Below are 21,841 nucleotides of genomic sequence, written 5' to 3' on the forward strand. Positions count from 1 at the left end.
AGTGGAAGTGCAGAAGAGAAATGTAAACGATGACAACTGAGGAGGTATGGAATCCTATGGTTAGGGGAAGTAATGAGAAAGAGTTTGAAGGATCTAAGGCAGATGAGATCATTGACTCTGAGACAATGGAGCCAGTGAAAGGAGCAGATGTATGGAAAAGTGGTGATAAAGTTCGAACTTTGACTTCTGTAGAAAAAGAAGTACTTCAGAAGTTAAGAGAGGTTCTTCTTAGAGACGATATCATAGAGATTCCAAGTATGAAGAGTAGTGATAGGCGGAAGGTGAAAAACGAGGTAAAAATAATTCAAGGAGTAATTCACAACATCATAAGAAAGAACATATCAATTACGGAACTTAACAGGCTTCTATATGCAGCATCATACGTTATTGCGAATCGTCTTGGCTTATTACAGAAGAAAAAGGAGAAAATGAAGGATAGAAGGCCACACTGGCAGAGGCGGCTTGAAGAAAGTATTAAACGGTGGCGGAAAGACATTGATAGAATTGAAGAAATAAGAAAAGGAGTTAAACTAGGCAGAAAGCTAAGGACGAGCTTGAAAGGAGGTATAAATTGCTGGAAAAGGGAACGATGAACGTTCTAACAATGTTGAAAGAGAAGGTCCATGCTGGTGGTATAAAAATTAGGAACTTTGTTGGAAAAAGTGTTGCATTTCGGCAGAACAACCTTTTCCGGAACAATCAGTCTCAGCTGTATAAAGAATTAAATGGTAGTAAACAGGCGGGAAATAACAACACTCCAAATGCAAAAGATGCAAGGAAGTTCTGGAGTGGGATTTGGTCCGTCGAAGGGCGATATAATGAGAAGGCTAGCTGGTTGGGAGAGGTCAGAGAAAGGCTATCAGAAATGCAGCAGATGAAGAACATTCAGATAACCATCGATGACGTTAAAGCTGGCATATGAAGGATGACAAACTGGAAGGCATCTGGTCCAGATGGAGTGATGGGCTTCTGGTTTTAACAGTTCCCATGCCTTTATCCACCTATAGCTGCTGCTCTGCAAAGGGTTGTAGAGTCGGGAGATGTCCCTGATTGGCTTGTGAAAGGAAGAACAACACTGATTAGGAAAGATCCTGCAAAAGGAACAGATGCCAATAATTATAGACCAATTACATGTCTGCCATTGATGTGGAAACTGTTGACTGGAATATTTGCGGAGAAAATTTATGAACATCTAGAGAGTAATGGTGTTTTTCCTGATGAACAAAAAGGGTGCCGGAAAGGCTCGAGAGGTACTAAAGAGCAACTACTAATTGATAAAGCAATAATGCAGGATGCGAAGAAGAGAAATCTGAGCATAGCATTGATCGATTACAGAAAGGCTTATGACATGGTTCCTCATTCATGGATACGTGAAATACTATTGATGATGAAGGTTGCTGAGAATGTGGTAGGGCTTTTGGAGACAAGTATGGCTCAATGGAAAACGGTGCTGACAGCAAACAGAGAGGAGATGGGGCAGGTTGGCATTAAATGTGGGATATTTAAAGGAGATTCGTTATTGCCACTTCTTTTTGTAATGATAATAATGCCACTGAGCATCCTCTTGAAGAGAGAAAAACTGGGGTATAACTTTGGATCTGGTGACAGATGCCTCAACCATCTACTGTTTATGGATGATTTGAAAATATTTGGTAGAAATAAAAAGGAAATGGAGAGACTGGTAGAACTTGTGGGGACATACTTAGGAGACATTGGGATGGAGTTTGGGATTAGTAAATGTGCGGTGCTGGTGATGAAAAGAGGAGTAAAGGTTCATTCGAATGGAATAGTGCTGCCAAATGGAGAAATCATGAAAGAAATAGAAGATACAGGATATAAGTATTTGGGAGTGCTGGAGGGTGTAGGCATCATGAACAGAGGAATGAAAGAAAAAGTCAGGAAGGAGTAGCTTAGAAGAGTGAAACTAATTGCAAAGTCGAAACTGTATGGAGGAAATCTAATGAAAGCAGTAAATGCATGGGCAGTCAGTGTTTTGAGATACAGTGCAGGAATTTTAGAATGATCTGACAAGGATTTGCATGCCATGGATATCAAAACAAGAAAAGTTTTAACAATGTTTGGTATATTTCACATTCAAAGTAGTGTAGCAAAGCTGTATCAAAAGAGGAAAGATGGTGGGAGAGGATTGAAAAGTGTAAAAGATTGTGTTAGAACCGAGGAGATGTCGTTGAAGGAGCATGTGGTTAGAAGTGGGGAGTGGATGCTTAAGGTTGTGGCCAATGGAGTCGAGGTATGTGAGACCAAGGCTGATTATGTGAAATATATGGATAGAGAAAGGGCAGAGGAACTGGCTAGGAAGAAAATTCATGGAAGGTTCTTTCAGGATATAGCAGAAGTGGCTGATGAAAGATGATGGCAATGGCTTAGAGCTGGGTATCTGGCTAAGAGTACTGAAGCTTTTGTTTGTGCAGCACAAGAGCAGGCATTAGGAACATGATTGTTCAAAAAAGTGGTTCTAGGAGATTAAATTGCTGCAGAATGCCAGATTTGTGGTAAGACCTTAGAGTCAATTGCGCACCTTGCAGCAGGGTGTAGTGGACTGGCCCAGAGAGAGTACCACAAAAGACACGATCGCATGGGACTCCAGATATATTGGGAGGTGTGTAAGAGGGTTGGGGTGAAGTGTGCTGGAAAATGGTTTGAGGAGGTGCCTGATGAAGTGAGAACAAGTGAGTATCGAAATGTAGAGGTATGGTGGGACAAAAGTGTCATAACGACCAAGCAATTGGAAAATAATCGTTCGGATTTGGTCATCATCGACAAGCTCTCAAAATACTAGGAGATTGTACACTTCTCAGAACCCTGGAACAAGAATGCGAGAGAGAAGGAGAACGAGAAATGGAGCAATTATACTTGATTGGCCTTGGAGATAAGGCGTATACACGGGGTTAAAACACAAATAATCCTGGTCGTAGTTGGTACATTAGGAGTAGTATCAAGTCATCTGGAAGGACAATTGAAAAAACTACAAATCCCTGATGTTTTAGGTGGCCTTCAAACCTCTGCAATTATAGGTACCACCAACATCCTTAGGAAAACCCTTGATTTTTGAAGCTCCTGGTTTGAAGCCGGGATTAAGGGAAATCCTCTGGAAATGAATCCCATCCCTTTCCAGAGAGACGTTCATAAACGAAATCAGAATTATTATTATTATTATCATTATTATTTTTCCTTCCCCTCACAAATAAAAGTATTTTTAGTTCAAAAGTTGTAACTATTTTTTATAAAATAATTTGGGTTTGTTAATACTATTCTGAGAGATAGAAAAATATGAAATTGACGCTGTTCAAAGGTCAATTTCATAACAATGCATTTTTAAATCAATTGTTTCTTTTTATTCAGGTATGTCTTTTTTCTTTTTGTATTAAATGTTTGGTGGGTTCTTATTTCAGGCACCTAAAATTATTTAGAGTGAAATGAGTTTCAGCTTTACTCCTAATCAACTTCTTTTTACCTAAACCAGTTTTTAAATTTTTAATTAAAAAAATACACACACAATAAAAACGCTAACTTATAGCAAGTTACCTCATATATGTGAAACACTGAAATGTAAAGTTACCAAGAAATATATAGTTGCTGTCTTTATAGTTGAGAAAGGTTAGCTAAGGAAAATAGATAACTCAAATTTATAACCCTGTTCTTTAAATAGAAACCTATGAACTTCTGTACAGCTTGTATTACAATATATTTTCATAAAAGAGTCTGCGTTGATAAACTTCTGAATTTGAGCTTCACTCCTTACCAAAGTCGTTAGAAAAATGATTGGATCATTTTACTGGTCCAGAAAGTATCTTATCCCTGATGTAATCCTCTACTTACAAGGAACTGGGGAGGAACTGCTAAGAGTTAACCTTTCTTACCTTGACTGTACAAAAACTGGTTTCGGTATCCAGTGCGCGGTATATGCGTTCAGAGATTATAGTTAGGATATCTGTCAAAGAATGAGCTTGCCTAAATCCATATTATTGGTCAGAAAGAAGTTTATTATATATGGTGGTGGACTAGTGCTTGATTGATACTGGACTCAAAGATTTTGACAAAGAAAGGGAGGAGGCTAATAGGTGATAAAAGAGTGGGTCAGTTTTTTCATCAGAATTCTTGAAAACTGATACAACAGGAGCAATTTTCCAGCAGTCAAGAAAGCGAAATTTGATAAAGCATTTGTAGAAGAGTTTGGTGAGAATCAGGAACACCTCAGTGGAGCATTTTTTTAATAGTATTACAGGATCGAGATCAGGCCAACATGCCTTCAAGGTGTCTAAGTTTTTTATGATATCATAAACATGGGAAAGGGTGATTTGTAGATCATCAAGTATGGCTTCTGTCCACAAAGGGAAATTTGGGAAGGGTGATTTGTTGGGTCTAAAGTGGAGTTGAAGGCAAACCGATTGGGCAAGCAGGTTTGCCTTTACAGTTGCCATGCAAACAATCTCAATATTGTTGAATAGTAAGGGAATTGTTGATTGCCCATTATTTACCACACTGTTATGAAGTTTAAAAAAATCGTGACATCCTAATTTCTGCAACTCAATGTTTTCTGGTGACTTCAGTATGTCTTCTCTTGGCTGCAGCTATTTAGTTCTTACAGTTATTTCTAGCCTCTATATATGTTTGCCTATTTGTACTCGACTTATGTTTGATAATTTTGGAGAAAACTGATTTTTTTGAGTAGATCTTATACACTTCATTAATTTGACATAGATGTGTTACTTTTGAAGTTTGAAATGATTTCCGTTAGTTGAAAATAACTTTGAGTTAACACATTCCTGTAAAAATTAATTTGCCTTTAGAAGTAAAGAGGAAAACGAATCCAAATGAAGACAAAATAAGAAAGAAGATAGCAATTAGAGCCATTTGCTTTTTAGTGTTCAAACTTTTTTTATATAAAAAAAATCGTTTTTTTTTTATTTCCTTCTTTGTGATCTGAAACATGTTTTAATAAAACTTCATATTTTCTTTTCTTCAGTCATTTTCTTTGTATAGTTTTTCATTGGTTTAAATTATTTAGTCCAATTTCTTTTAGTCAGTTTCTTTTTGCTTTCTTCCATCTTTTTTATTAAAACTTACAAAATCCTTGTTCTTTAAAAAGAAATAACTCTGGCATGGTTTAATTTTCTACATTTTTTTCCCCCCCAACCAGCTTATTTAACAACCATGCAGACAGGTCAGCTGAGTCGAGCGGTGTGCAAGTATCTCCCACGCAATTGGGCCTTATCCAGATCCCGGAGCATCCATAACCTGACACACAACAATGGCTTCTTGACACCAAGTCATACAAACTATCTGCGGCACACAACAAGGCGTGCTTTTGCTGTATCTACGCTCAAATATGGCGGAAATGTTCTGTATAGACAAGACCTTGTGGGTAGCAAACGAGTTGTAGTCAAGCTTGGAAGTGCGGTCATCACCCGAGATGATGAATGTGGCATTGCACTCGGACGTCTCGCATCGATTGTCGAACAGGTAAGTTCCAAAATAAAATTCTTTTTGTCTGCTTGAAAAATTATGCGCATTGCATAACAAGTTGTGTGAAGGCTATGATATGTAGAAAATCACTGTTGAATACGAGACAAGGTAAACAGAATAAATGACAATAGTAAGAGATTTAAAGAATTTGTAGGGAGAATTGTAGTGTGCATGATTAGTTCAGAAAAGAAAGAGAAAAAGTCTTTAACCCAAAACCTGACCGACACGAGACGGTCGGGTTTGACAATATAAGAAGCCAGCATTTCTTTAGTTAGGAACAATTCTTTTTTGTCGGCTCGATGTGGGTACGGTGTACTTTGCAATCTGGTGTCAGTTGAAGAAACCTTGTTTGCGATAACCTCAAAAAGGGAACAGGACAGATTTTTTTCATGGCAAACACTCGTCTAACTACAACCACATTCATCAGTTTCACATACTCTCCATGTGTGCCTAAAACTAGATGAAAATTCCATGAATAAAGCATTTTCCCCACAACTGCTCATTTTTGGAACACAATACTGCAGAGCTGCTTCCCAGCTGATTGAGTCACATCAAATAACCTGAGTCGTTTTCAAGTCTAATGTACAAAAAAAACTTCATCCAAAATTGCTAATATTAGACGATCACATGGAGTCTGGATAATTGGTCGAAAATCGAAAAATGAAACAGGATCACAGCTAATAACTGTCATTAATCATGTGAAAATGTAATGTTCAACTGAACTATATATTTTTATTACTAATACTTTTGTGTAATTTTCGATTTTTGTGTGACTATTGAGACTCCATGTGATAAACTAATGTCAGCCATGTTTTTTTCTTGTTCTAACTTAATAGAGTAAACACTAGCTGTAAATAAATTTTTTTTATAGTTTAATGCTTGTTGCGTAATAATGTGTGACATAAAAGTGTAACATAGCGCAGATGCAAATGCATGCGAAGTGACGTCACTGGTGGGGAAAAAGAGAACTAAAAGAAAGAGAACGATCACAGAGGGGAAGACGACATTTGTGATCACGTGTGAGGCATGAATGACGCTTGAGAAGACTATCATGTAAGGGGCGTCATAGTAGTAACGAGAGAACGAGGAAATAAATGTTGTATGAAACAAAAAGTAAGTTGGAGTTATTTCCTATTCTTTGCATGATAAAAATCTGTTGCATAATCAAAATATTAATTTTTCTTACTGCAGTTGTTTCATTATATTTTTTTTTTTTCATTTTTTTTTTTCTTAGGTTTCTGAACTTCAAAATCAAGGGAAAGAAGTGTTAATGGTGACAAGTGGTGCTGTGGCCTTTGGCAAACAGAAATTACGTCAAGAAATTCTCATGTCAATGAGTATGCGACAGACTATGACCCTTGCAAACTATGAATCAAAATCAACAGTATAAAACGTTTTCATATTTTTTCTTAAAATTTCTTGAACTTTTAAAAAATTAATGTTTTTATATATTTTATATTGATTCAAATTTTTAAACATCAAAACATTAAAAAGTAAATTAACCAAAATTTATGAATTTTTTTCTTTTGCTTGTTTTAACAGTTTCATCAATAAGTTAACGAAAAAAAATTAACTTTATTAGATTAATGTATTTTATTGCTCAACTTCTCTCTAATTTTCTGATCATTTATTTGAACATTGCTTTTTCTTTCTAAATTTGAAACTTTCCTTCCTTTCAACACATGGTAGAAATGTTTTTACTTACAATTTTCAGTTTTCAAATTCATGCAAACTAGTAATTTTTTATGTTAACAAAAGAAAAAAGATTCTTTGAAACGCGATTAAGGAAAAAAACTTTATTTTCCTTGTTTAAACATTTGATAAACTAATAATGTATTTTTTTTTCATAATTTCAATTTGTCTTCTATCAATGCCATATATATAATATTGAGCTCTTCTTGTCACAATAGGCTCTAATTTAAAATATTTATAATTATATTATTCAATTATATATATATATATATTAGTGATGAGACAATTCCAATATTTTTCCCGATTCTGATTCTTTATAAATGTCTAAATATTAACTAAAGAGTCATTTTTTCACATATATTGTAAAAACACATGTTAAATGTGCAAATATTTTCTTAAACGTAAAAAAATACACTTTAGAGTGTTATGATCTATAGATTTTAGTTTTACTAGTAGTTTAAAAATAAATATTATTTTTTCATTACTATCAGCAGTAGAAGTTTTGCTTTAAACAAAATCAAATAAAAAACCAATGAAAAGAATCGTTTTTGGCATCAGAAAACACGCATGAATTTTTCTTATACCCCCAAAAGTTCTAATTTTTCCTATTCCCGAGTCCAATTCTGATTAATCGTCCTAACGATAATATATACTCTTAATTTTTACCACTTTATTCTCCAAGATGTTTGTTAATTGATTATATGAGCAAACAATTGTTATGTCTGTACACATATGAAAATAAGGCTTGTGCATAGCATATGATGATAGGATGTTATGACTCATAAAATAACCTTCTAAATGAATAGATGGTTTGCAAGAAGTGGAGGTGACTTTTTTTATTTTTGGTAGATTTTAACACTGATGAGTGCCCGTGCTGAAGTAAAAATAAATGCATATCTGCATAATGAATGAACGAATTTTTGACAAACATAATGAGCTGTTGTTCGCAGTGAAGAATAAAGCGGTAAAAAAGTATAGAGTATATATATATATCTCTGGTATTGTACTATTGAGTTATTTAAAGGAATTTTGTGTTGTAAAAAATTTATATTTGAATAAGAACATTTTCTTGTATATGTATATCTCAAAGAAATAGAGCTTAGGCGTTTGGACAATGTTTGGATGTTGTTAATTCACCTACCCATCTTAGCAGCAACCAAATAACGTAACAGTTAGGAGCACCAACTGTCGCCTAGGAAGTTGAGTTTCAAGCTTGGCTTGAGGTAGTTGCTAGTCTAGCTGCACTGATGAGCTGTGATACAGTGAAACAGTACTGTATGTATATATATATTTTATTCAATTTAGGTAAACAAAATTACCATAAGTTGTTACAATAAATCTACTGTTTCACTCTTAAAAGACATCGTCAGGCGACAATACACCTCTGTTCTTACTCAAAGCTATTGTAGTAACTTATGTTAATTTTGTTTACCTAAATTGAATAAAATAATATTTTGCTATTTTAATTGAGCACTATCAACAATCTAGTTGAAATTCGATGGTTTTTACTTTTGGATATTTCTAACCTAGACTATATATATATATATATATATATATATATATATATATATATATATATATACCATTTACTCACATAAAATTAATATACAAAAGTATAAATTTATGCGTAAACTTGAAGTATTTACTTCAAAAGTGCTCAATACGTAGGTAGAGCTAGTTAGTAAATTTTAAAATATATATATATATATATATATATATATATATATGGCGATTAAGCTACACTGAATATTCCGCGTTTCATCCACTCTAGGATTCTTCAGGTGAAGAATCCTAGTGGATGAAACGCGGAATATTCAGTGTAGCTTAATCGCCATATTTTATATATATATATATATATATATATATATATATATATATATCTATATATATATTCAAGAAGAAAAATTATAAGTTCATTTTACAAATTAAATAAATTTGTAAAATTAAAGCAAATAAATATTGATATTTATATGACAATCTACACCAGCTGAAAAAGCTCAATATTCATAATAGAGCAATTGTATAAGAACAATTGGATTTAAATTCTGTAGATTAAATTTTGACAGGGAGTACTAAAAAATTAAAGATCTGTCCTTATTCCATGGAGTTTTAATAAATGTCTCATATTCTCCAAGGAAATGCAAAATTATATTCATATGTAGTCTATAAATTTTGCTAATTAGCATATAAATTGAATACTAAAACTTTTTTTGGAGAAATCATATATGTATGAAATTTGATAAAATGTCAAAAGGAAAGGTTGAAAAGATACCCCAAAAGAGGTCTGAGCTTGAATAATAATCCACACAAAAAGTTTGATAGTCAAAGGCATGTACGCATACGATACAATCCAAATAATATTCATATCCAGGTTTTTGAATTTTAAAATCCAATATGAAAGTAGCATTTCAAATTTTGTCGTAAGAAATCCATAAGTTCTCATTAAAGGTGAGGAAAGTCAAAACAAAAAGAGGAATAAAAGAGATGTGTTAGTAATGGAAACCATGTTCTTTTATGAAGAATGTATACGGTACACTGGTGTATGATGTATGTGTGTGTCTTATAGTAAGTCCACGTGTGTATGTGTGTTGGTTGGTTGTTTTTGTTTTATGGCATACCAACCCTTTTCAGGTTATTTAATGCTGAATCCAAAGATTTTGAAGAAAAATTTTTTAATAGAATATATTTGTTGTTTTCAAGTCGGTTTCTATTTAACCCATAGTTGGGACCCTAACAGGTACTACCACTCCGGGTTAGAGTGGACCTGGGAGCAATGGCAATTAAAGGGTGGCTTCGCACTCCCCAAATCCCGCAAGCTGGAGCCTCACCACTGGATATAGTTTAAGGTCATATCCAGGACTGTGTGTGTGTGTGTGACTACTGTAGCCATGTTGAGCCCATAGTGCTTCTTGTTGAACCCCAGTGCCAGGCGACCCAGAGAGAAGATTAGGGTTAGACGTGTCGTGGGAGAAGTCGGCTCACTTTGGTTTCTTCACCGGAAAAGAGGAAGTAGCCTATGTGTTAATCCTTTTCATCAACTTTTGTCACATGCTCAGCTTGCCTGAGAGATAGCTTCTGATTGGACAAATCAGAAACAAATTTGAATGCTTGTACTAATCAACGCTGAGCTTATAAACCAAACATAGATTCAAAATCGTAAACTGAAAACTATCAGTGCTGCTGCTGTTTTGCTTGTTTATTTGCCGAGCATCATTCATGATGATGATTTTTATTGGCATTCGTTTCCCCAATATTTTTCTGTTAAGAATTCTTTCTATAAGGATAGTGGGTACTTACAGGTGAAATCACTTGAAGGTTACCAACATCCTTAAGTGATAGTGTTTCTGTAGAACAAACTGGGTTCAAACTTGGCACAACCAGGTTGTTGGTCTGCATCGTTAGCCACTGGGTCATGAAAAATCAAATGCATTTAAATTTTTCTCAAAATCAAATAAGATAAAAATGTGTTGCAGTTTATGTTTTCTTTAATTCATGAAATTAAATATTGCATCTTCTGAACCAAGTATGGAATACTGCTGCCATATCTGGGTAGGAGCTGCTAAAAACAGCCTATCCTGCCTTGACAGAGTACCAAATAGACTTCGTGGCTGAGTGGGGGATTCCCTTTTCTCTACCCTGCAACCTCTCTCCCACAGAAGAGACGTTGCCAGCCTATCCTTGATTTATCGTTATTTCCATGGCAGGTGCTCGTCTGAACTCCAATCTCTGGTCCCCCCTCGCCAATCTTTCACGAAAAACACCCGTCTAGCCGAATCCACTGTGAAAAATTTCCCCCACTCTTTATCTGTGCCTAAATCAAAACGTGGATTCCATGAACAAAGCTTCTTTCTTAGAACTGCACGCGTGTTGAACTCTGTTCCGTCTGCCTGCTTCCCACCTGACTACAACTTGGATGTGTTCAAGTCCAACGTCAACAAATTCCTAATGAACCGCCTCCCCCCTTAAGTAAACACTTCATCAAATCTCCACACTAACGTAATGTACTTGCAATAACCCTTATCCCTGAGTGGCTTTCGGGCCTTGATAAGTGGTGACCACTGTGTAAAAAATAAAAAAAAAAGAAGAAAAAAAAACATCAATTCTTTTGAGACTTTTGCTGAAAAAGATAAAACCATTCCCGAATTAAAAATATACATGTTATATTAATAAAAAGTGAATCTGCATAACTTATTCCACCATTATATATCTTAAATTTGCTTCAGTTTGTGTCTATCTTTTACACCTCTGCATTGTTACTTCCTTCTATAAATCACCTTTATATACATACTAAACAATGCTTCAATCAAACTATATTGACCTTATATCTTTGTTCTTGTTTGTAGGGGAAATCCTTGATTGAACCGCGGGCCTGTGCCGCAACAGGACAAAGTGGTCTCATGTCTCTCTATGAACAGATGTTTATACAGTATGGAGTAAGAACAGCCCAGGTAAGGACAATTGTATTCTTGGTTGTTTGTTCTATTTTTTTGAACCATCTATGACCTGTTAGACCAATATTTGTTATACATATCATTAAATAAGAGTTTGGTCACATCATTGCAAACATTACTTTGTAAGGTTATTTGAAACATTTAGAAAATGTGTATTCATTTTTTGAAAACTGTTACCCTCATCTTCATAATTTGTTGTTTCACCACATTTTAGCCAACTCATCCTCTGGCCTTCTTCAGGTGATTAACCATAATGGAATAGGAGTGCTGAGCCTTGTAACTGTATTCACAGTAATTACTGCCTTCCATAGTGTTTGTGGCCTGTGGCGCAGTGGTTAAAGGCATTGAGTCTCTACAGTTCCAGGAGAGCATTGAGGATAGCGGTTTCAATCCTACCCAAAGCAATCCAGATGATTAGTTGGCAAAAATGTGGTGATACAACAACTATGGAAGGCAGTAATTACTTGGGATACAGTTACAAACCTCAGCATTCCTTTCCCATCGCAGTTAACCACCTGAAGGCCGAAGGATGAGTTGACGAAACGTAGTGAAATAACAACTATGAAGATGAGGATAACAGTCTGCAAAAAATGGAAACACAAATTATGAAATCTCATCTGAAAGGATTCCAAAAAATAATATATAATAGTTTATAAATGTTATGTAATTTTTTTATTAAATAAATAAAATCATTTTAAAAAAAATGTTTTCTCTTACTGCAAATAAAAACGTGACTCATTCTTAGGAATATTCACAGAAATGTTTAATTTAGCAACAGTGGCATGCCAAAATCTGGCGATTCCTGAAACCAACTCTTAGATTGTATACCAAAGACTCAAGTATAGGTATTAGTGCTGAGAAATGATGAGAAAAGGGAGTTAGTTTGACACCAACTCCTGAATTCTGTAGAAAGTTTTTAAAAAAAGTACCTGGTGCTATTAGATCAGGCCGTCTGAAGATACCGATTTCCTGACCTAAAATGCATCCAACATTGATGGAATTGTTTTTCCTTTCCCTGTACAAAACTGAATCATGTTCTGCAAAGTCAAAAACAAAACCAACAATTTTCCTCTACAAAACTGGATTTGAAAAGAGATGATATGCTGTAAAACAAAGTAATGGAACCAAACTTCATTTGGAGATCTAAACAACTTAAAACATAATTGAATTGATTAAATAATCCAAAAATCGTTGATATGCCATAAAACAAAACAACCAAATCAAACTCCATAAATAATTATTTGAAAATATAAAGAACTTGAAGCCAGAAAATTTTTTTTTTTTAATTACTGGGTTTGGCATTAAATAATCAGAAGAGGGTTGATGTGCTGCAAAACAAAAACAACTAAACCAAGAAAAATTATGCGGATTAAATGTTCTGACACAGTTTTTTGATTTTCTTCAAAAAAAGGAAAGAAAAAAACACATTTTTCTTTTCTTTTTTTTTTTCTAAGCTTTCTAAAAAGAAAACATGCCTGGATTTTTTTCTTTTCCTTTTCAAATTTTTTTTCTTTTTCTAGGGTTTCTAAAAAGAAAACATGTCTAGATTTTTCTTTTCCTTTACAAATTTTTTTTTTCTTTTTCTAGGGTTTCTAAAAAGAAAACAAGTCTAGATTTTTCCTTTTTCTACATTTTTTTCCTTTTCTAAGTTTTCTCAAAAGAAAACATGTCTAGATTTTTTCTTTTCCTTTTTCAAATTTTTTTTCTTTTTAGGTTCTTGTAACTAAGCCAGACTTCAGTAATGACGAGAGTCGTAAAAACCTGCATAGCACTTTGTCTGAATTGATACGGCTGAATATTATTCCAATTTTGAATGCAAATGATGCTGTAGCTCCTCCTCCTGAACAAGACAAAGATCTCTCTGGCGTAAGGAATTTTTTTTAACTTGCATATTCAGTGTCAATGTAAACCATAAAATTCTTTTTATAACTCACAAGGATTTTTAAAAACTTCTTGTGTTCATATAATATTTGAGTGTGTTAAAGAATTATTGAAGGATTCTTTGAATGTAAACCAAACCAAGATGTACAAAACTCAACAAAATAGTGGAGCTTGAGCATATGAAGAGAATTATACACAAGACAAAACAATGTATCAGTGTGTATATATATATATATATATATATATATATATATATATATAGTAATCTGTAATAATAAATAGTGATAAGTAGTAAGAAAGATTGTAAATCTAAAAACAACTCATTTTCAAGTCCAATGTAAACAAGTTCTTGTTGAGCTGCCCTCTTAAATAATCAAATCCTACCTAATTTCCACCATTAACAATCACTGATGTCTAACCCTTATCCTCGAGTGGCATCTGAGCCTTGATAAGCGGTAACCCTTTAGTAAAAAAAAAAAAAAAAAAAGAATAATAAAGTTAATTCCCAAAACTGCAATTTTGTAGTTTTCAAATTTTATTTTGAAAAAATCAATTATGAAAGAACACTGTCTTGTCTTCATTTTTGTAAAAATTTTGTCTTTATTGATTAAAAAAACTTGTGTTCAAAACAATTCTCTGGATGAAATTAATTTCAAGAAAATTTGTTTTTATTTATTTAAAAACTTTTTGTATTGTCAGTTACATCTTGAGTGTTATTCGCACAACAGGTATGTCATGTCAAACTAGGGGAATCTTTTTGTCACTCACGAATCTGCACAAAATTTTGAACGGAATCCTTTATTTAATCAATTGGTGTAGCAAGCTCTCATTCTGTCAGCAATGACTGGATAGAAGTCTGAAGTAAAGCGCTATTGTATTCTTAGTATAACCTTGAAACTTCAACCTCCAGAAGAGTATAACTTGAAATTGAATTTTACTTAGTACTTTATCTGTTATCTCATGGGTCCTTGTCGACAATTCTAGGAGGAATTTTGCAAGCATTAAACCTATTGTTTTTAGATGTACAATCTTACTACTTAGCAATGTAGATCATGACCTAGTACTATATATATAGGGTACTTGCTTTTAGATATGCAATCTTACTATTTATTATTATAGATCATGACCTACTAGTATATATATATATATATATATATATATATATATATATATATATATATATAATGGTAATTTGATTTTTTCAATATTGTTTTTTGTTTGGGGAAGGGTACTTATGCAGAATAAGGATCATGCTACTGCTGGAATTTTTCATGCAATTTATGTAAAATGCTGAAAGATGCCGTAGCACTAATCTAATAAAATCATAGCATTCAATGTCCTTTAAGAAAACATTCATTTGTTATTATTGTTTTGCTTTGTTTTTTAAACGCTAAATATTTATCTTGATCTGAATGGAAAAGTTATATTAAAAAAAAATTTAAAAAGTGTTAAAATTTGCTATTAGGTGTTTGCTATTCTAAAAGTAAATATTTATTCATGAAACTTATCTTACAATGAGTGTTTTCTTTCTCTTGATTTTTATTTAAATTTCCTTAAAGTTTCATAAAAACTGTCCAATAATTATTTTTTCTTCATGACAGCAAAAAGAATATTGTTTTTATTTTTCAATTAATTTTTCATTGAATTTTCTTCGTAATAACAGAAAGAATATAGTTTTCATTGAAAAAATTGGCCAGCATTTGCATAAAAAAAACAAACAGAACCACAAAACTTTTGTTTGGCACTTTCCAGTGTTTTTACGTAAACTGCCCAGAAAATTCCTAGTTTTTATTCTGCATAAGTCCCTGTCTTTTTTTTTTTTGTCATTACAAAGTTTTTTTTATTTCATTTGATCCTTTGATGCATGAGCACTAAATGCATTTTTAGGTCTTCTGAAATAGTGCAATAAACAAAAATAAAGAAAATTCTTTTTGATGTACGTATCCATGACTGAAAGAAAATATTGTATGCCAAAAATCACATAAATTTATCAAGTAGTTTTATCTTTATAGAGAAAATAATGTTTAAGTAGATTTGAGTTTTTCTAATGCTCCCCCCTATTCTCCATGGTAAGAATGGCTTTCTAAACAAAAATTTTGCAAAACTTCGAATTAGAATTATCTCTCTTGTTCTGTAAAAATGGCGTTGAGGGATCGTCAATAGTTGTTTAGACATGAAATGTGATTTTTTTTTTTTTTTAAATAAAATTACTTGATTAATTCATGTGATCTTTGGTTTATGATATTTTGTTTCCCTCACAGATAAGTACATCAGAAAGATTTTTATTTTTCATTTATGATTTGTTTTCTTCTTTTTGTTGCAATATTGTTTTTTTTGGTTTTGTTATGCAATATTTTTTTTTTTTTTTTTGCAATATTTTTTTTTTTTGCAATATTGTTTTTTTTTTGTTTTTTTTTTTTTTTTGCAATATTTTTTTTTTTTTTGCAATATTGTTTTAACTTAATTATTGTCACAGGTATATGCATCATAAAGATTTTTCATTATTTTTGGTTTGTGATTTGTTTTTTTAATTTTTTTTTCAATATTGTTTATTTTTATCAATATTGCTTTTTTTATTTATTGTCACAGGTACATCCTCGAAATTTTTTATTATTTTTGATTTGTGATTTTTCTTTTAATTTTTTTTTTCTCATTACAAATTTTGTTTTATTTTCGTCTGTTAATGTATGAGCCCCAAACGCTTTTTTAGGTGTTTCGAAACAGCGGTCAGGTGAGAATTTGGTGGACCCTTTTTTTCCCCTCCATTGAAATGATGAATCAATAACCAAGAAGACTGTTCAGTTTAAAATGTATATTTTCTATTTCTAATGGAAAATTAACATTATAGCGCTTTCTTTGCATTGGTGATCTTTTAAATCTACACATTTCAGGTGAAAACATTATTACAAACTTATGTGTCATGGCAAAATTAATATAAACTCCAAAGATTACAAAAAATGATCCAGTAGGAAAATAATTACAAGTAAAAGTAAAATTTATGGAACTCTTGAGTTTTATCATATGGTTTAATGTGGAAGAGTTGTGAGACCAATTCAGTATGACAAACAAGAAAGCTAACTCTTGACTTAAATCGATAAATTACAGGTTCGTCATTTTTTAATTAATGCGTTTCAGAAAGTAATTCTGGCTGTTTTATTTTGTTTTTTTTTGTTAAAAATACATCTAACACATTTTCTACTGGTTTATTTTTTGTAGTTTTTGTAATTTATATTAATTCTGCCATGACACTTTAGTATGTAATGATTTCACCTGAAATGCATTGGATTAAAAAATATCGATAATGTAAACAAGCACAAACATTATTTATTTTAAGTCAATCGATGAGCATGTTTGATCAGTTGTTGATTTCAGAAACAAGATTTTCTTTTTAATGATGTGTTTGCATGTAGAATGCAATTTTACTGACAAAAACAAAAACTCAATTGGAAAAAAATCTGCAATCGTAATTATTCTTGGAGTTGCTTGTTATATCGCTTCATTAGAAGAAGGAGCACTAAAGAATTGTACCACAAAATTAATTATATGATTCAAAATGGTTTGGGAACTATTTACTCCTTTGGTTGATTTTTAAAAACTTTTTTGTGCTGATTAATGCAAATTTATCATTTTCTTCTCACATTCATAATTTAATTACAGTTGTTCATATTTCATTTATTCTCAACTTTTTTTTAAAAAATCAAGATTCGTTCTAACAAAGCAACTATATTAAAATCACTAAAATTGTTTCTATCATATATATATATATATATATATATATATATATACGGCAATTAAGCTACACAGAATATTCCGCATTTCATTCTTATTAGAATTCGTCAGGCATAAGCTTGACGAATTCTCATGAGAATGAAATGCGGAATATTTTGTGTAGCTTAATTGCTATATATATTTTTATAAATTATTACCTAGCTCTACCTATATATTGAGCACTGTTGAAGTACATACTGAAAATTTACGCATAAAATTATGCTTTTGTATATTAATTTATGTGATTAAATGAATATATGTATTAATGTTGGGACAATTAAGCAGAATCGGAAATCCGAAAAACAAGAACTTTCTGAGATATCATAATCGTAAAAGTTTGTGTCCATATTTTGATGCCAAAAACGATTCGTTTGTCTTTTTTTTTTATGTGATTTTGTTTAAAACAAAATCTTTCACTGTTGGTAGTAATGTTAAAATAGTAAATATTTATTGATTTTAAACAACCGGTAAAACTAAAATCTCTAGTGTATTTTTATGTTTGAGAAAATACTGCACATTTAACATGTATTTTTACGGTAATTTGGAGAAAAATAATGACTTCATAATTAAATATTTAGAAATTTCTAAAGAATCGGAATTGGTAATTGTATCAGCATCAGGAAAAATATTGGAATCGTTCCATCAGTAATATATATATGCGTGTGTAATATATATATATATATATATATATATATTATATATATCAAGTATCAAAACCAAAGCAAAATATGATGAAGGTGAAATTAAAATAGATAACCCCCATAATTTATTATACCATACCTGTTCACACTGAAACACTTATCACAATATTCTGTGGATCTATATTAAAAAAGCCTTGTTAAACTTTGTGACATATTTACATTCTATGGAGGTCAGGTGCGAACGAACACCCCATAATTTTATTATACCATATTTCTTCAAACTGAAACATAATTATCAAAGTATACTTACGCAGATAGATATGAAATGTCTTTATTAAAGTTTGTGCCTATTTTCATTCTATGGAGGCCAGGCGCGAACGCAGACCCCACAATTTTATTATACCATCTCTATTTAAATTAAAACATACTTATTAAAGTATTCTTATGTACACCTATATCAAAAACACTTGTAAACGTGTTTTTTTTTAATTTTTAAATTTTTTTATTTCCATACTTTGTGGACCTAGCGTGAACGCAGACCGCACAATTTTAATGAACCACTGTTCTGCCAGATCAAACATACCCATTCCTGTGTCTCGATACATCTTCTGTCATTATATGTAATCAGTTTTTTAAAATAGTCAACCATATAGGAGCCTATTCGTGACCAGACACACACACACATACATTCAGCTTTATATTATATATATATATATATATATATATATATATATAGTGATGAAAACATTTCGCAATTAAGATAAATTGCCAGAAATATATTTTCATAACTTATTATCTTGCTCTACTCACGTATTGAGCACTGTTGAAATAATTACTAAAAATCAATAGATAAAATATTATATCTCCTTATGAAATTTTATATGGATATATGAAATATTGTTAATATTTATTTAAAAATATTATCATTATAAAAACCCCTTTAAGAAAGTAAGTTGAGCCCTCTTTATGGAATTAAGAAAAGGCTGTCAACTTCAGCACAAATGCAACATTTTATCATTGAATAATTTCTCACTGTTTACTGTTCATGCTTGCTAATTTGACACTCATAGGTATTTAATTTCCCTGAATTCTTGTCTAAATTTCTGATAACTTGGAGGTAAAATACCAGTCTACGGAGTCAAGAGTCACTTTGTTCCTGGGATTATCACTTCTTACACTGATGATCGCATAAGCATAAAACAGATTGTCTGTAGGTATAAAATAATTGTTAATATTTATTTACAGATATTATTGTTATATGTATCTATGTTAGGTTGGTACAAAAATGTTTTTTTTTTTTTTTTTGACGTTTAACTTCAAAAGATCATAACGGCTTTTATAATAAACTTTATTAATCGAAATAAGAATCATTAGAATCGTCACATTTTTGCCAATGAGAAGCAAGTTTATTTATCCCATTAACATAGAAATCCGGGGTTCTGGAAGCAATGAAGTCATTGAAAGCTGATTCGGCATCATCTCGCCTTTTGAAGCATTTTTTTTTCTTTGCGCAGGCAATTGTTGAAAAAGTGATAATCGGGGGGGAGAGGTCCGGTGAATATGGTGGATGAGGCAGTCTTATAGCCCAATTTGTTCAGCTTCTGTCAGTTGAGTAACCTGCGGGTGAGCGTTGTCATGCAGGAGAAGTGATTCCTTTTATATTGACAAATCCCGGGCACATATGTTGGCGTTTCTGGTGCATTTGATCAATTTGTCTGCCATAATTGTTTTGCCCGGATTCAAGAAGCTTTGATGGATGAGACTGGCCACAGACAACCAAACAGTCACCATAAGTTTTTTTTTTTTTTTTTTTTTGTGCAATTTCGGCTTCGAGAAGTGATGTGGAGCTTCTGCAGTATCCAAGCACTGTGCCGAACATTGCCGGTTGTAGAGGATCCACTTCTCATCACATGTCACAATCCGCTCGAGAAATGGGTCATTTTTGTTGCGCAGAAGAAGCATAGAAAACACCTCAAAACAACGATTTTTTTTGATTATCGTTCAATTCATGCGGCACCCATTTAACCAACTGTTTTTACTTTCCCATTTGCTTTAAATGGCGAATGACTGTTGAGTGGTCGATCTTGAGTGCAACAGTAAATTCTTGTGTGGTTTTGTGAGAATCAGCTTCAATTAAGGCTTTTAATGTTCGTTATCAACGGTAGTCAGCCGGCTACAACTGTCTTCATTTTTGAGGCTCATTGCAAAATTTCTTGAACCACCATTGTGCCACACATTCATTTGTGGCTTCTAGGTCAAATGCATCATTGATATCACAAGCTGTCTTGGCAGCTTCTTGGCCTAGTTTTAACTGGAACAAGAAAATCGTGCAGGTTTTGAATTTTGTCCATGCTATCGAAAAGTCTGCAAAAAAATGAATGACGAGATTCGATAGAACAAAAAATACGCTTCAAAATAATATATAACATGGCTATATATATGTATATATATATATATATATCAATGAATTAATTCAGAAATCATATATATAAGTAACATATATGAGAAAATGATAGTTTTTGCACCAACCTAATATATATATATACTAGCTGGACTCCCTAATCGTCGTTGCCTGGTGGAAGCATGCTCCTCTTGTCCTGTAGAAAAATTTTAAGTACAGTTGTTGTTGATGTTTTGCCCAACACCCAACCTCCTCGTGCTAAGAAAGGCTCTTTGAATAGACACCCCTAACCTCCTCATGTTAAGAATGGCTTTCGGAATGGTCACTTTGGTATTGGGGGTGACTGTCAAAATATTTGCCACAAATTTAACTTTGATAGTTAGTGTCAAGATCCCCATGTGCAAATACTATGAACCAAGAAAGAAAATAGGGGGTGGCAATGTCGGTCAGATATAATTAGATTTGATTTTCACCCGTTCATACTAATCTGGTGGCCAGTGATATATACAGTGCATAATAAAGGCTTTATATGGTGAAAACTACTTGCATTCGCCAAATATAACTCAAATTTTCTCAATCAGCATAGCGGAAAACCTATAAAAGTCGTCATTTTAAAGGAACCAAACAGTGAGAAAAGAAAGTTTATTTTGTTTCGCTTACTAAGATTCGTTTATAAGTTAGGACGCTCACACCAGACATAAAAAAAAGACAGTCCGTCATGTTTACTAAGATTCATTCATTTTGTCATCTCATAATATAGGACACTGAAACCAGACTTTAAAAAAAGAAAGTTCTAATTTACTAAGATTCATTCATTAAGTCATCTAATAATTTAGGACGCTGAAATTAAACATGAAAAAAAGAAAGTCTGTCTCATTTAATTTTTGTCATCTCATAACTTAGGACACTGACACAAAACTTTAAAAAAGATATGTAAACAGTTAAGAAAGAAGATCGGGCAACTTCTAAAGTTTTATTACGAATACAATTTTTGGTAAGGAAAAATAAATGTTACGGTCATCTTAAACCTCATGAAAATTCGACGAGAGGAATGTGTGGTGATAATGCGTGTGTAGTTAAATATGAGGGTGTAACTATGTATAGTTATGATTATGAGAGTTCTCGAATATTTTTATTTGGTTTAATATTCAGAAAAATATTGATTCATGTAGAGGTAGAGGCCATGTTGGTGAAGATTTGAAGTGTTCGTTTTTAGTATCAATGTGTGTAATCCAGAATAACAGATTTTTATGTTTTCAGCCAATGAGAATACCCGGAATATAAGTGGGGAGAAATCATTATTTTCAAATAGGGAAGTGTAAAGGTAGTTGTATGTCTATCAATGTATGATGCAGTTAATAAGGTTGTCAGGACGATATGTTTATATTGTGTATATTTTTACCCAGTCTTCACTGTGAGCAGGAGTAGTACATTTTATTTAGAGGGAAAAATAACAGTTACTTTAATTGTATATCTTTGCAATAGTGATGATGTTTCTCCTAGGTTGGAATGTAAAATTT

General features: G+C 32.5%; 1 protein-coding gene across 4 annotated transcripts in view; it reads left to right on the forward strand.

Annotated features, from left to right (window-relative positions):
- The window catches only part of LOC145283585 (delta-1-pyrroline-5-carboxylate synthase-like), a 104,247-nt gene that overhangs the window by 33,399 nt on the left and 49,007 nt on the right, over positions 1-21,841 (forward strand). For 2 of the 4 annotated variants that reach the window (XM_080132508.1, XM_080132507.1), the window contains exons 2-6: positions 5,162-5,484; positions 6,722-6,871; positions 11,523-11,627; positions 13,344-13,496; positions 16,222-16,242. In XM_080132508.1, the coding sequence (XP_079988634.1) occupies positions 5,176-5,484; positions 6,722-6,871; positions 11,523-11,627; positions 13,344-13,496; positions 16,222-16,242 (738 nt within the window). In that variant the 5' untranslated portion in view covers positions 5,162-5,175. The remainder of the gene's footprint in view (positions 1-5,161; positions 5,485-6,721; positions 6,872-11,522; positions 11,628-13,343; positions 13,497-16,221; positions 16,243-21,841) is intronic. The other 2 variants (XM_080132510.1, XM_080132509.1) reach the window with 1 other exon arrangement.

The sequence above is a fragment of the Euprymna scolopes genome, chromosome 8 (genome assembly GCF_053919585.1).
Source record: "Euprymna scolopes isolate OS-2025 chromosome 8, ASM5391958v1, whole genome shotgun sequence".
Taxonomy (NCBI): domain Eukaryota; kingdom Metazoa; phylum Mollusca; class Cephalopoda; order Sepiida; family Sepiolidae; genus Euprymna; species Euprymna scolopes.